At 47.1% G+C, this 14,247-nt stretch overlaps 1 protein-coding gene across 1 annotated transcript in view; it reads left to right on the top strand.

The window, feature by feature from the left end:
• The first annotated feature begins 463 nt into the window (after positions 1-463).
• Positions 464-14,247, top strand: part of LOC144139927 (protein 5NUC-like) — a 100,811-nt gene continuing 87,027 nt past the window's right edge. The window contains exons 1-2 of the mRNA XM_077672152.1: positions 464-477; positions 4,817-4,871. Of these exons, the coding sequence (XP_077528278.1) occupies positions 464-477; positions 4,817-4,871 (69 nt within the window). The remainder of the gene's footprint in view (positions 478-4,816; positions 4,872-14,247) is intronic.

The following is a 14,247-nucleotide window of genomic DNA, read 5'->3' as shown; positions in this document are numbered from 1 at the left end:
CAGCCGTGTTTATTTTTTTCTTGTAGGGGAAGCGCTGCATAAGTCCAGCGTTTGGCGCAGGGGTTAATTTCTGTATTTTCATGCCGCGCGTGTATATCCACAGACTACCAAGGGAGAACAGCGCGCAGCTTGTTTTCATGTGGGTAGACGAAAGACACGTTCACGCAAGACTCCTCTGTTTTTAATGTTTAGTTGGCTAATGTTTATGGGACCTACATTTGTGACACTCAGTAAACAACGGCGGTCGCATTGCTTTTTTTCTGGATATATTCAAGCATACTGTCTTCAGGATCGTGATCAGGTTCGATATGTTCTTGTACTGCTCTCAATATGAGTTTTTTTTTTCTGGCCACACAGCAGATTAACCTCGTAACATATTAAAAGACCGAGTAAAACAACGAAAGAAAACCAGCCAAGCCTAGCGAGATAAAAAGAGCCAGAGAAAGGCACCAGAAAAGCGAACATGGGCGTGAAAAGGTGCACGCGGTCAACCTGTCTGCAGCAACCGCAAAAATATCAAGTGAACAAGCAAATGTGGGCCCATGCGGAATTCGATTACTCTGCACTAGAGGAGCTCCGCGACAGCCCTGTTCTCCGCGACAGCGCTGCACGCAGAATCGCTTTCGTGTCGTTAGTCGTCGGTGTAAATCTTCAAACTGTCGGGAGCGAGCATGTTGTCTTTGGGACACTCCTGTTTGGCCTTCAAACACTCGTTTCCACAATTATGACGTGAAGACGCGACCAGGGCCGTCGCGAGGAGCCCGGGCGCCGTCAGTTGGAGCGGGCTAGGCAATTGTAAGAGGAGCCTGAGCTTCGGCTGCTAAAAAAGCTTGACGTACAACCGAGCGGAGCAATTGGCTGCGCTTATCTCAAACCTTGCCCTGTTTGTCTAGGTAGTCTTGCGCCTGGTCGGTGATGTAGCGGCTTCCACAATGCTTTGGAAGCCCGATGAGAGAGTAAGAGCTCCAGGTCTTATTGCTCACCTTTTTAAATCAACGATAACTTGGCTAATACTCACCGCTTTAAACCCATTTTTGCGGCAGGACGTTCCATGGATGGTGCTCCTGCGATTGCGAATATAAAATGGCAACCTATGAAACTCTGTTTAGGGCAGCTTTAATGTGTTATAGCCAAAGAGCGCCCTCCCCTCCGGAAACGCTGAACCCAAACAACCGTGTGCCTCTTAAATCTCCACGTGTGGGCTAGCTTAGTCGGCAAGACAGCCTGTTCTCGCTCTTTTTCTCTATGCAGGCTCAGGTTCGGTCCCTGGCGGGGCCAGTAGTTTGTTTAGCCGGGGGCTGAGCCATTAGTTGTATTAGTTGTAGCCTGGGATGTTGTCTTGTGTAGCCAGTAGTAGCCTGCGAGATTTTTTTGCTGACCGGGGCGCGCAAATTTCCTCATCTGGTTGGAGGTATACTGCTTCGAAGGAAAAAATCCCGTCATCGCGGACCTGAAACAAAATGGCTGCCAGAGCAACTTTATAAGGCGAGTGAAATGACGTCTCCACTGATCGCCCGGAAAATACGAAATTTATGCTGTTTCGACGACGCCGGTGAACAATCTTGACCGCCCGACGACCCACCCGTATTTCCCTCCATTATGTTAAAGGAATTTAAATTATCCCGCATTCTTCCGGAGGAACGCATTCTCGTCTTTTAAAAGCCGGTGTCAATGCTTGGATGGCTGATGCCCCTACCAAAAGAGCGCCTGCTAAAAAAAAAGCCCAAGGGGTCACATACAAAATTACATGCGCACAATGACCCCCCAGTTGCACCAGCGAGACTCGGAATTTCCCAGAATCCCTCTGACAGCACGAAAAGGACGTGCCAAGGTTTGACATTCATGACAGTGCATTGGCCGAACGCTTTGAAAAAAGCTGACCACCGAATTGACTTCAACGGCGTGCAGGTGACTGGACACGGAAACAAACAACAAAAAAAAAAAACTAACAGAGAATCCACCTGGAGTCTTGGAACATACACGTGACTGGGGAGGGGGGGGGGCTATGAATACATCCCTTGGTGCCTTTCCGGCATTTGTGCACACGACTTCCAAAGCGCAACGGCAAGAAACGAGTAAGAAAAAAAATGAAGCCATCTTATATAATGGTGTTGTCGACAACAGTCGCCTCTGCTGAAGGAGCCGAGTAAGACTCGAAACGTTCGGACCGCTTTTAATCAACACTCGTGGTTGGTGTCTTTGCCTCTTCCGAGCATTACCGCTTTTCATATGTTTAGTCTCTCGCTGAGCCTGCGTCGCCTAAAAATAAAAATAGAAAGATGTTTACCTATTCTGCTCTCTATAACGTTGAGGACCAGCGACGCTTGGTACACATGACATAAAGGGGACACTAAATTACGTGAACAGTATGAGTCAATTTCGTGTCTCCTGGTGGTAGACGGTGGTAGTCCTTAAAACGACGCATTCATGCAGCAGTTACATTTATTACGCTAGTGATCATGAAAATAATGCCTACCATTATTTTCCCACTATTAGCAAAGTATTACGAATGCCTACTCTACTATTTCTAAATGTCCTCAAGATGCATATGCAAGTGCCAAAATGTATAGGTTGTATTCATTTAAATGTTTAGAGGGTGATTTCTTCGTATGGCAACACTGAATACCGCCATGTCCGTGGCCACTGTGCCAGCACATGCGCTTTGGGCCCGCACCTCGGAGAAAAAAGAAACACTAGCTTCCATGGTCTGCTGCGTTTAAACCGGATTATCGATTATTAATCGCATTCACATGACGTGGTGGCGCCCTACCAGCCCTCCAGCACATGGCATCACCGGAGGATGAAACCACGGCTGCTAACGGCGCGCATATGTTCGAAGCTGCAGTTGGCTGCAGCTGCGGATGTCGACACAAGTGCAACCGCCCCGTATCCACGACTTTATATCTTGTAAGTGCCCTCTGATACGTGGTTGAGCACAAAAACCGAATAATTTCTTTTCAGAAATATTTCACGCGAATGCTGAATTAGCGCTGGCTTTCTCGTGTGTTAAATTTTTTACACTCAGCAAAACAACTCACCTCCGACATTCGAGCGCGGCGGCAGGCAATTATCTGATCTGCGGCCGCGACTTCATACGCGTCTGGCGATAGGTATATCGTACTGTGCGGCACTCAACAGTACTTGGCGTCGGGGTATTATTTTGCGTTCAGTCGGCTACAGTTTGGAAATGATTCAATTGCTGCTGTCAAACGGGCCACTGCGCTCACCTTGCACCCTTTGCGAGAATGGTGGTTTGGGCTAGTAGATGCATACTGAAATTCGAAACAGCGCACAAAGACAGGACAAGAAAACGACGACACAAGGCCACTACCCTTTGTGCCACAACAAATTCGCAATCGCTCGTAGGTGTGCGCAGAGCCTGGGGTTGAATTGCAGACAACGGTGTCGTACTCATGGGCGGAACCATGACTTCTCGCGTAACCAACGCTATCGCGCTACAACTGACTATCGAATCCCTCGCACACGCCTTGCACGAAAACCCACGTTCACGTCACGGCCCGAGGCCTGCCTGTCGCCAAGAAGTATGAAAGACAAGAGGGATGCCTTATCTGCGGGCCGTGGCACAACGTCGCCTTAGCAACAAGCGCTTGGCCATGCATACGGCGGCGCCCACACATGGTTGCCTGCTTGCATTCCACGCCAATTAATCCCTCCTATAAAATCACGTTTCGACAGTCCAGCGACTGTGGTGATGACACAAACACGGGCGTTCTTTTTCCTACGCCTCGGCCTATAGAACGTTTCTCGCTTTAAAAAAACGCAACTTTAAAGGAGAGAGTCTTTTATGAGCCACTTAATCGAGTAATTTGTCGTCTACGCGCCTGTATGTACGTCTGCCTATCCCTTCCTCGATTCAACCATCTGGCAAAATGTTAAAAAATTTCTGAACAACAATTTACAGAGCCACAGCTTCCCGGAACCTCTAAATTTAGAAAGAGACTACATACTTGACTAAATGGTTACGCAAAAAAAAAAAATATTACGCATACTTGACTCAAAACATCAACGCACAACTGGAACTAGCAGTGTTGTTTTATCAACTACTGCGAAAGCATTTGCCAAGAATGTTTTCTTTATTCAAGAACGAAGGTTTGGGATTATAAGGTCATCAGATACCGCTCTAGTTCTACACATAAACGATGTCACCCAGTGATCCGTCTAAGTTACTCAAATGATTCGGAGGACAGCTTCCGAGAAGCTAGAGTATTTCGGTTGCGGGGGAAGTATGGCTGCAAAGATGAAACAAAGGAATTGACGGAAGGGCACCAGCAGGAGTGGAGCCGGCGGCTGAATTTGACTCAACACGGGAAAACGTACCCGGCCCGGACCCTGGCAGAATTGACAGGTTGATAGCTCTTTCGTGATTCCGTCGTTGGTAGTGCATGGTCACTGCTAGTTAGTGGAGCGATTTGTCTGGTTAATTCCGATGACGATCGATTCGCTAGCCCATTAAATATGTGTGGGAACCCCAGCCCCTTACAACTTTGTTATAGGGAGAAACGGCTTCTAGCTTCAAGGAACAGAGTTTTATTTTATCGTGGGCTTTAAATATTTCAACCTAACATACAAAACGAGCTCCTGGGAGCGTGGACCTTGTGCCAATATTCCAAATCAAAGAGTAACAAAAGGTTGCAGTACATGGCGCGGAAACAGTGGAACCCAAAATATTGACTTGAACAAAGCTGCTCCGCTCTTATTGCGGGAGGATCGAAACGGAGGGATGAGCGTGAGAGGAGGACGGGCAAGACAAAAGAGGCGTTACTATTGCTAAGGCGCAGAAGACTGTCGTCTTTAGACGATATTTGCACGGAAGCAAGCAGGCAGAGGGTAATTTTTTTTCAGGCATGCAAATTTATGAAACCGTGGTAAATAAGCGTCACCTAAAAAATGGCGTGGTCTCTTCATATCGTTATATTGCTGCATGTATGGGATTAAAATGTTTTTCTCGGAAATAAATTGGCGTATAGTAGTATTGAAGGCGACTTCAAACAGGCTCAGCTGTCATACTCAAAATACAGAGCCTCGGACTTTTCAGAAGAGCTTTTCTCATAATATGCCCGTGCATTGCCGTGGCAAATGCTTTCCAAGCATTTTAAGGCTAAGCTTCGCAGATGTTCTTGCGACATATTAGGGTGCTGGAGTAAGCACTTCTTTGCTGGGACTCCACGCTGGGATTAGAGTCGTTAATAGAAGTGCAGATGCACACGTCATGTACATGAAAGAAGATTGATTGATTGTAGGGTATTAACGCGCCGACGCAACGCAGGCGATGAGGTGCGCCGTAGTGGAGGGCTCCGGATTAATTTTGACCACCTGGGGATCTTTAACGTGCGCCGAAATCTCGTACACACGGGCGTTTTTGCTTTTCGCCTCCATCAGAAAAGCGGCCGCCGCGGCCGGGAATCGAACCCGCGACCTCGTGCTCAGCAGCGCAACGCCTTAGCCACTGAGCCACCGCGGCGGGTACATGAAAGAAGAAAATCACGCATGAGGGGTGCAGTAAATTGTGACCAGCGACGAATGAGAGGGCCAACCCTATCTGAGAGGCCAACCCATTGAGAGGGCCAACCCCCCTCTAGACACTCGCCCACGCTGGTTTGCGTGCTGTTTCTGAGACATCGCAGCTGCCTTACCTGCCATCACTATGCTTTTTGTTATTCTTAATACTATTTCTGAATACTACCCCCTCGTTGCAACGTCACAGTATCCAAGTGTATCTAGGGCCACTTTAGCTATCTAGACGTTAAACTGTTATTCCTTTGCTGAATAACTAGTGTATCCTGGCATACAAGCTTACGCATAAACAAGACGTTCACTTGAGGGCCATTCGTGGTCGCAGCGGAGCTGGGGCTGCCCGACGCGTAACCACGTACCCTCGATGATTGCTCCGACGCTGAGTCGGTGCGAATCGTGGGGCAGGATGTGGATCACGCCGCACCCGGCACTAACTATGTTACGCCGCTACAGGACCAAGATGAGACGAACAATGCATCATGGGGAAGGAAGTTTTTACTAGAGGATGACAGCTATGGACAAGCGGTCCTGCGAGTCCCAGTCGGGCTACCTGCTGCCCACCTATTTGTTGTCTTCAATCGTAATTGCGCCGTGGATGCAACACTTACTTTCGAGATTAGCACAAGCCAAGTCCTTCCTGTATGCACCCAGCGCCACCTACTGCTTCGCTAGTAATCCTGCTTGTGCTCTCCTGAGCAACTGCTCACGAAATGCTGCTGTTCATCCTGAGTAGCGTGGGGTAGAATCGCGGGTATTGGAGCAAACGGCCTGTGTTGAAGCCTCACCAGTGCAAAAGTTCCTGCCAAGACCCGCGTTTTTTACAGTAAAATGTTATTTTAGCACAATTACACGCAGTAGTTTTGTACTAAATGTGGTTTTATATCTTCTAGATGCTTTAGTGGTTGGGGGGGGCAAATACGCACGTTTAATTAACGTTCCACATCGTTGTACAGTCGCAAGCTTTATGACAGTAAACACGGGAGCGCGTGCTGTTCAGTACATGCAGAGCGCTCTGGTGAGAGGATGGCGCGCTCTCACTGTTGTGTAGCGTAAGCTACACTGGCCGAGGTTGAGCAGTTTCACGTGGGCCTTGAAGGGCCGTGCTGCGCAAGCGCGAGGAGCATTAGATTGGATTGGATTTGGGCTGGACTGGATTGGATTGGATTGAATTGGAAATGCAATCCATTTGGAGTACGGGTGTGTAGAGAGTTGGGCCTGCATATTCGCCGGTCTACGCATTCCAGACGAGTGACGTCATTGCTGCGAAACACGCACTGGCGCCAGCGCGTGCCAAGCTGTGCGCCTCCGTTGCGCATTAGCTAAGTCTGACGCTGCGCCGGAGCCGCTTGATAGCCGTTTCGTGTGGCTCCTGCAGAGCCGTGCTGCGCGTGTGCGAGGGCAATGACTGGACGGGACGGGGCTGGATTGGATTGGATTGGATTGGATTGGACTGGACTGGACTGGATTAGACTAGATTAAATTGGATAGGATTGGACTGGAAACTGTTTTAGCAGCAGTAAGCATGATAATCAGCTAATCCTAGACAACCAGGAAACCTAAGAATAACCAGCTGAACCTTAGGTCATGCTACATATATCCTTAAATAGCCGCGCTAAGCCACTGCTAATTTTTTGTGTTTAGCGGACGCACTCTCTGAAAGGGCTTTTTCACGCACTTGCCTGCTTCAGAAGTAAAGTCGCTGCATCTGGAAATATTACACAGTGAGTATAAATCCGCTTTTATCACCCAATCTGGCAGCGAAAAATTAAAATTCAAATGAATCCGCTGTGCTTCGCCGCCTGCCAAAAAAGCCTCTCATCTTCTGCGCGTGTCTTCTCTGGAATCGTTTCCATTTTTTTCATGTAGCTACCCCAGATACAACATCGCTACAACCGTTCTAAGGGAGTGTATCCGCCACATGCGCAAAAAAAAAACGTAAAAACGTACAAACATACAAACTACAAACGCGCTCCCATGTGCACTGTCATAAAGTTTTTTACGGTACCTGCCTGGGAACGGAACACCGCGTCGTAAGTCAACAAAATGCAATGCGACACTCTTAACTCATCTATTTGAGGTATCAATATAATGGTTTCGTGCTTTTGTGTTAAACAATTCAAGAAAATATTCTGCACTGCGTTAAAAAAAGTGCCATAAAATAAAAAAAATAATTTGTTTTTCCGTGTATTATATATATATTCCCCGAAGCGAGGGATAACAAAACATGCCAATCACGCATCACGATGAAACATCAATGCCTACAGATACCAATGTCTATGAAGCGTACGAAGGCGAAGGGGGTATCATTATAACTATAGACTTTACACATGAAAATGAAACCAAATTTATGAGGCATGCAGTAGCTACAGAATATTAACCCCGCTAATGTGTGAATAAAGAACCATTACGAAGAAATTCTACGCAAAGTATTATGAAATGGTGTAAGACGCGTATTTATGGCATTTCTAAGCAGATTCGCAAATAAGATGACACCCAAATGTTCCAGGTGACGAAACAGAAAAAATTGAATAATTACATGCGACAAACGTAAATAATATATTTTTAGATTTCCACGAAGAGTGCCAAATTCGACCTCTTAGTACAAACTACAGCAGGCAGTAGAGACGTCAGCTGCTCGATGGCTATACCCTATCCTCCAAGCGTGTTTTATGTCAAGTACAGAATAGCGGCAAATGCCTTTTTTTGCGTTGCCACCGAGATAGTTGTTATTAAAGGTATCGAAGAGATGCTCACGTAGAGCTATTGATCAATTGGAAATGAATAAAATGTAGTATAGCGGTAAGAGAAAGGCGGAACGTGCGAACAAACACGTCGGTTTCGTTAATATCCTCCCACCCACATTCCGCCGGTTATTAAGTGAAAGCATAATAATTCAAAGCCCACCCGTGCCCTTGCACTACAACGGCTTCTTCCAATATATTTACGATTACTTCTATAGCAATGATTTCTGAGTACGTTTTGTGCCCCCGAAATTGTGTATTTCGTCCCTTCACGTAGTGTTTTCTATTCCGCCGCTTTTGTTTCGCCGTTAATTGTTAGCTCGTTCATTAGATGAACGGTGTGCCGGTTATCCACCGTTCGCTATTCACGACTTACAGAACGCTTCTTCATACCTTTGATTTAGGCCAGAGTTTCTTTAAACCGAGTTATTTCCCAAATCGAAGACGATGCATTTGTATGCATAAATGGAAACCGAGCGCACCCTTCTGAAGAAAGCTGGGCCTTGCCAGTCTTCAGGGTCATCCGGATGTGACACATGAACTAATGCTGCCTTCCGTGTTTGCTGCAGAACTACTGGAATGCTGACATCGTTGGCCATGGTGGCTGCGTTGATCATGGCGCCGGTCACGGTGTCTTCTGCCTTCACTTTTTTCGGCAGCAGTCCAAACGCGCGTTAGAGACCTAGATGTCGGCGGCTGGTATGAGTTTGGCTTCGTTGGCGTCTTGCAGGAAAGTAAGACTGCATGTAGCCCGCGCCTCACCCAGATGTCAGGTATAAAAGAAAGTTGCACATGACATTTACGCTTGGGTCTTAAGATGTATGACGCGACAGCATTACTTCGACTCCCAGGGAGCGTTTCGGAACTAAATTGCTGCATTTACGATGTATGCTTCACGAAAACTGAAAGTCAATGAAGAGAGAAGGACTGGCGGGAAGGGTGTTTAATCGCCGAGTGCAGAAGTGACTGTGACCCTACATGTTTCTATGGCTGAATATGTGAGCATTAAAAAATGCGGCTGCGAGGTTTTGGTAATTGTGACAGAGAAGATAGCAGTGTAAGTGTTCCAAAGAGCTTTTTTTTAATTCTGCGCCGGACTGAATGCTTTTGCTTTTTTGCGAAGAGAGATATAAAGGCCAAGTGGATATCTTTGTTGTGGACGAAATCCTGGAGGGGTTGAGGAAAAGGGGATAAAATGATCTGAGAGGGCTCAAAGGTGGAACTAAGTCTTGGCCCTGAATGCAGAAGGTCCTTCCCTTGCCGTTTCAATCAGCTCGCGCTGATCCTGAAGTAACGAGCTGGTCGGAGCTGCTTTCAATGTTTCAATGGAAGTAAAATGTGTGATGTGTGAGTTCTTTGCGTCATGTGCATACCCCTGCACATGCCTAGATTACGGAGAAGAGCGTAAATGTTTCCCCGAATTTAGCGGAGTTTTAACTTAATATATCGTGTGCCTACCCAACATCTTCGCACACTATTATTGGTAGATTCTTGTGTTGGTTTATGCACGACCAATTTCGCAATTCTTGGACACCGAGACCCACCCTTTAGCATGGAGGAAGATCGTGTTTGTAGGCGTAGGAATACGAGGCGTTGACGTTTTTCCAGAGGGGGAGGGCTGCTGTCTGGTCGGACGTGTCAGGGTGTGTAAGTTCGAGGACCTTTTGGTCGGTGCATCAATCTCTTGAAACCCTTGTGCTCGGGTATTCTGGTGACGCCCTTAACTTTATTCATTACAAACTGGAGTATATTAACAAATATTTTAGCCATTTTACCCTGCAGAGAACAGTTTAATGCCCTTTGAGAGTTTTTAATGATGTTACACTTCTGTTTTCGCCGTCAGCTATTGGAATTGTCAAGAGGATGGCTCCATTGTCCGCTTCTTCGTTCCAGTAGGTAGGAGAGTCATGCAGTCACAGAGATTGCTAGAATAGCCACCTACGACAATTGCTGCCACCTACTATTATAAATCCCTCAGCCGATGTATACGTTGCTCTCATGATATTTCACTTTCCTTCAATTAACTTGATCCCGCCACATTATTGATTGATTGTAGGGCTTAACGCGCTGACGCAACGCAGGCGATGAGGTGCGCCGTAGTGGAGGGCTCCGGTATAATTTTGACCACGTGGGGATCTTTCACGTGCGACGAAATCTCGTACACACGGGCTTTTCTGCTTTTCGCTACCATCTGAAAAGCGGCCGCCGCGGTCTGGAATCGAACCTACGACCTTATGCTCAGCAGCGCAATTTTTTAGCCACTGAGCCACCACGGCGGGTTCCCGTCCCATTGACTTGCTTTGCATAGGTATGAATCCAGGTTTTTGGTGTTTTGGTAGATAGTACGTTTTAGCGGAACCGCTGGATCGATGACATGACCGTGAAAGCGTGCACTCGATAATTCCCCGTGGGGGGGGGGGGGGGGGGGGGGGGGAGGAGGGCTAGGGTACTGTCTTCCATAAGATGACCCTGCCCGATTTCGTTTTCCGGGCCCCGCCCTTGGTGCCAGGCAATTGGTTTGTCTGGTTTCTTCAAATATGCTCTAAAGACAAAACTTTGGGACCTATTCAATGTCAACATCATGAAGAGACCGCTCAGGTCTACGGCAGGATTAAGGCCTTCACCCGCTCTTGTTTGGCGATGCCCACATTTATTCTTTGCCTTCGATTTTTCTTACTTCGTCCGTCCATAGAGCTAAATGCCTTCCTCTCTTATAGACCCATCTCTGTCCATTCTGTTACGCTCCTGCCCCACCGGCTGTCAGTTTGTCTCACGCTGAAAATTGCGAGGTGGACGGCTGCCTTATATGCTGTCCTGATGATGGTTGTCACTTGATCTTCCTCGCTGCGGGTAGGTTTTAATGGTACGGTAGGCTGAGTAAAATCCGCCTTGTGATGAAAGGCTTCATGAGTCCTCTCTTTTTCATTTCTCATTCTTGCTCTTTCCTTGGTTAGGCGTTTCATTATGTGGGCACAGTTAAAGATTTCCTCTTTCGTTTTTCGTGATTGTGAAGCCGGCTTTGCCGCTTGAGTCTAGGGCCCGTCGAGCACTCTTGGCTAACTGCTGTCTTGGAGGATATCCGTACGGTGAGTTGTAACTTTTCCCCGTAATGTCTTACGTCGTTTGTCAAACACAGCTTGCGCCAGAAACAGAAACCAGGGATTATAGAAAATATATGGAAAATTTATGTACTAGACGCTATACACTGGGTTTTATTTCAGTTGGTTTCTGCTCATATTCTATGCTTGCCTTAATTTCGGAGTGACTGGCGTTAATCCTTTGCCTCCTGTTTTAGATTGGGGACCCAATGACTGGGCCGGCATCAGTTATAATACTAAACATGCCGCGGTGGCTGAGTGGGTTAGGCGTTGCGCGACTGAGCCGAAGACTCCGGTTCGATTTCTGGACGCGGCAGCAGTTTTTCTGATGAAAGCAGAAAATAAAAACGCCAGTGTGCCATTTAAGTGCACGTTAAGGATTTCCAGGTGATCAAAATTACTCTGGAGCCCTCTGCTACTGCGCGCCTCGTAGTCCGTGTGCTTGGGCACGTGAATGACCGAAAATTGAAATTTCATCTATTGGTGGAATGGGGCTTTTATTGTGACGGCGCCAGTTTCGGGCATGACTGGCGATTGTAACTTTACCTAACATAACCAAACGAACATAAATCAATTTTTTTAAATAAGAAAAACAAACACACTCCACGGAAAAGCGATGGAGCCTAAGCAATTGAACAAACAGCGGTGGTAAAAGCCACTCTCGAACCACCGTCCATGGTATGAGGCTACTCTGATGGAACACCCGCTCCAGAACGACAACCTAGTTTTAAAATTTTGAATATCATCTTACTGCACTCTGGTCATGGCTGCAGCGCTCACCTAGAGAGCTATTATACCGCACTGTATACGTTGCGAATAAATATAACGCCGAAAATAAACCCCTGCATGCGGCTGAACGTCGCCCGCCCGAGGCACTTCCACTTCCAGCTGCCACAGGTTATTTCCCCGCTCTGCTAACTTTCCATCATGCACCAGGACTTACACACCTGATGTGTGAATATGGGCGGTTTCTAGTGCGAAGACGTGCCTTTCGGTGTCCCTGGGGAATCTGCGCCAGTTAACATGGCAATTCAGTGAGGTATCGAACCCCCGGTGGTGCTCTTCACGAGCTTACCGGGAGATGAAAGCGATGATGACTCCTCGAAAATACAGGATTATACCCTTGCCTATAAGTACCACTATACAAGCAGGGGGGTTATCGGTATCATTATCTTTTATAATTTTCTTTGTAATCAGATTTTTCTTTATTCGTGCACACGCTACTGATCCAGGCTGCGCGGCTGTTCCTCCCTAACCGTAAATGTTTTGGTTATTCGCCGTCTGCAATTTCGCAGCTATGTCCGCGTTCGGTCGGCCAGCCGTCGTTGTTAATTTTTTTTTCTTGGACCACTGCACTTGTATTCTTTGTCCATTGACCCTGGGAGCATGAACTTTTCTGGGGGGGCTGGACGGTGAGCAGAAAGTGTGAGATTTTTAAACGCAAAAAGGTTACTTGACCAGGTTGGCGAAACAACGCTTCGGCGGACTTGCACAGAATGCGCACCCGGAGAACGTTCGCGCTAACCCCTCCAAATAAGTTACACAGAGTTTTACGGGTCCGATGCATAGGGGCGTGTGCCACTGAAAAAAATTCAAATAAGCATCCATCACAGTGTGGTTCGTGGTATAGAAAAGAAAAATAGCAACAACAAGAGCTTGGCCGGCTGTATCCGACATAAAAGTAGGAAGAAACACTAAGCGCTCGGTCAGTTCCCATCGGCTTGCAAGGTCTGACAGCATGTGTAGGTCACCAACCCACCTTTGCTGATGACGTACCGTAGCAGGAATAGCGGTTTAGGAATTTTCTGCTGGTCATTAACCTCTCTCGACATTAAGGGCCCTTGCTTACAAGCGCTATGCTTTGTCACGAAGTGAAGAAAGGAAATTCTAGTTTTTGTGTAGATGGACTCTGTCTGCGAGGACACGGGCGAGAATACATTACTCTAGACTGCGGCACCAAAGGATTTCCTTAGGAACTTTTGGCTGTTCGGCCTCAGCCGTTGCTTTAAACTTCAAAAGTTCCACGCGGTTTGCTGAGACCGAGTGGGTAAAAATGATTAAAGGTACGGAACCTTACGTTGTGGGATGAGCTCATGGTTACAGACTATTTCTGCAGAGCAAGTTTACTTCTAAGGAGCATGGTGTACGCCTTGGCGTATTCCTTCCGACTCCGACGTAACCCGCTAGAGTTTTTCGGCCAACTCTATAAGTGGAAACAAAGTAACCGACCTCCGTATATGCACTCATACCGGAGGGGGAGGGGGAGATAGGGATGTTCACAATAGCCCGGCTGAAGCCGATGCGTCTTGCTTTACAGGCCGGCTCACGCCGAGAACTTCAAAACTTGTTTTAGAGGAGAGATGGAACTTAGGATGTATTGTCATGGCCACAAAAAAGAATCGTTCTACGTTCTGTCTTTTGTCACCGTTTTGGCTTCTTGGACCTTACCAAGGAATACACATTTTACAAACAAAGAAATGTAGGCTCAGTTTTCGCAGCGCAAGTCTTGTCTTGGCGCTGTTTGTACTTCTCCAGCGATTTCTGACAGCAAGTAGGCGGACCTGTTTTACAGAAGAATAGGAATCAAACGAGGGTTACTGGATCTTGGTGAATGCCATGCATCACAATACACCGAAAGAGGTCCCGAAGTGAACACTGTAGCCGGACCTGTTTGGGTATGTAGTGGGTCTGTTTGGCGACTGGTCTCTTTGGCGGTTTTGATAGAATACCCCCACAGCCACGCCAATCCGTAAATGCTACCATCACATCAGAGAAATGGAAACAAATCGGGCAATGAGAATAGGGACAAGAAAACCGTAGTTTTGGATAATTTTCTTCGACAAAAGACATTTGTGTAAACGCAACCAGTGTAT

Source organism: Haemaphysalis longicornis, unplaced genomic scaffold, assembly GCF_048455015.1.
Source record: "Haemaphysalis longicornis isolate Haplotype H1 unplaced genomic scaffold, Haemaphysalis longicornis Haplotype H1 scaffold_5, whole genome shotgun sequence".
NCBI classification, from domain to species: domain Eukaryota; kingdom Metazoa; phylum Arthropoda; class Arachnida; order Ixodida; family Ixodidae; genus Haemaphysalis; species Haemaphysalis longicornis.
This window is presented reverse-complemented; position numbering and strand designations above follow the sequence as displayed.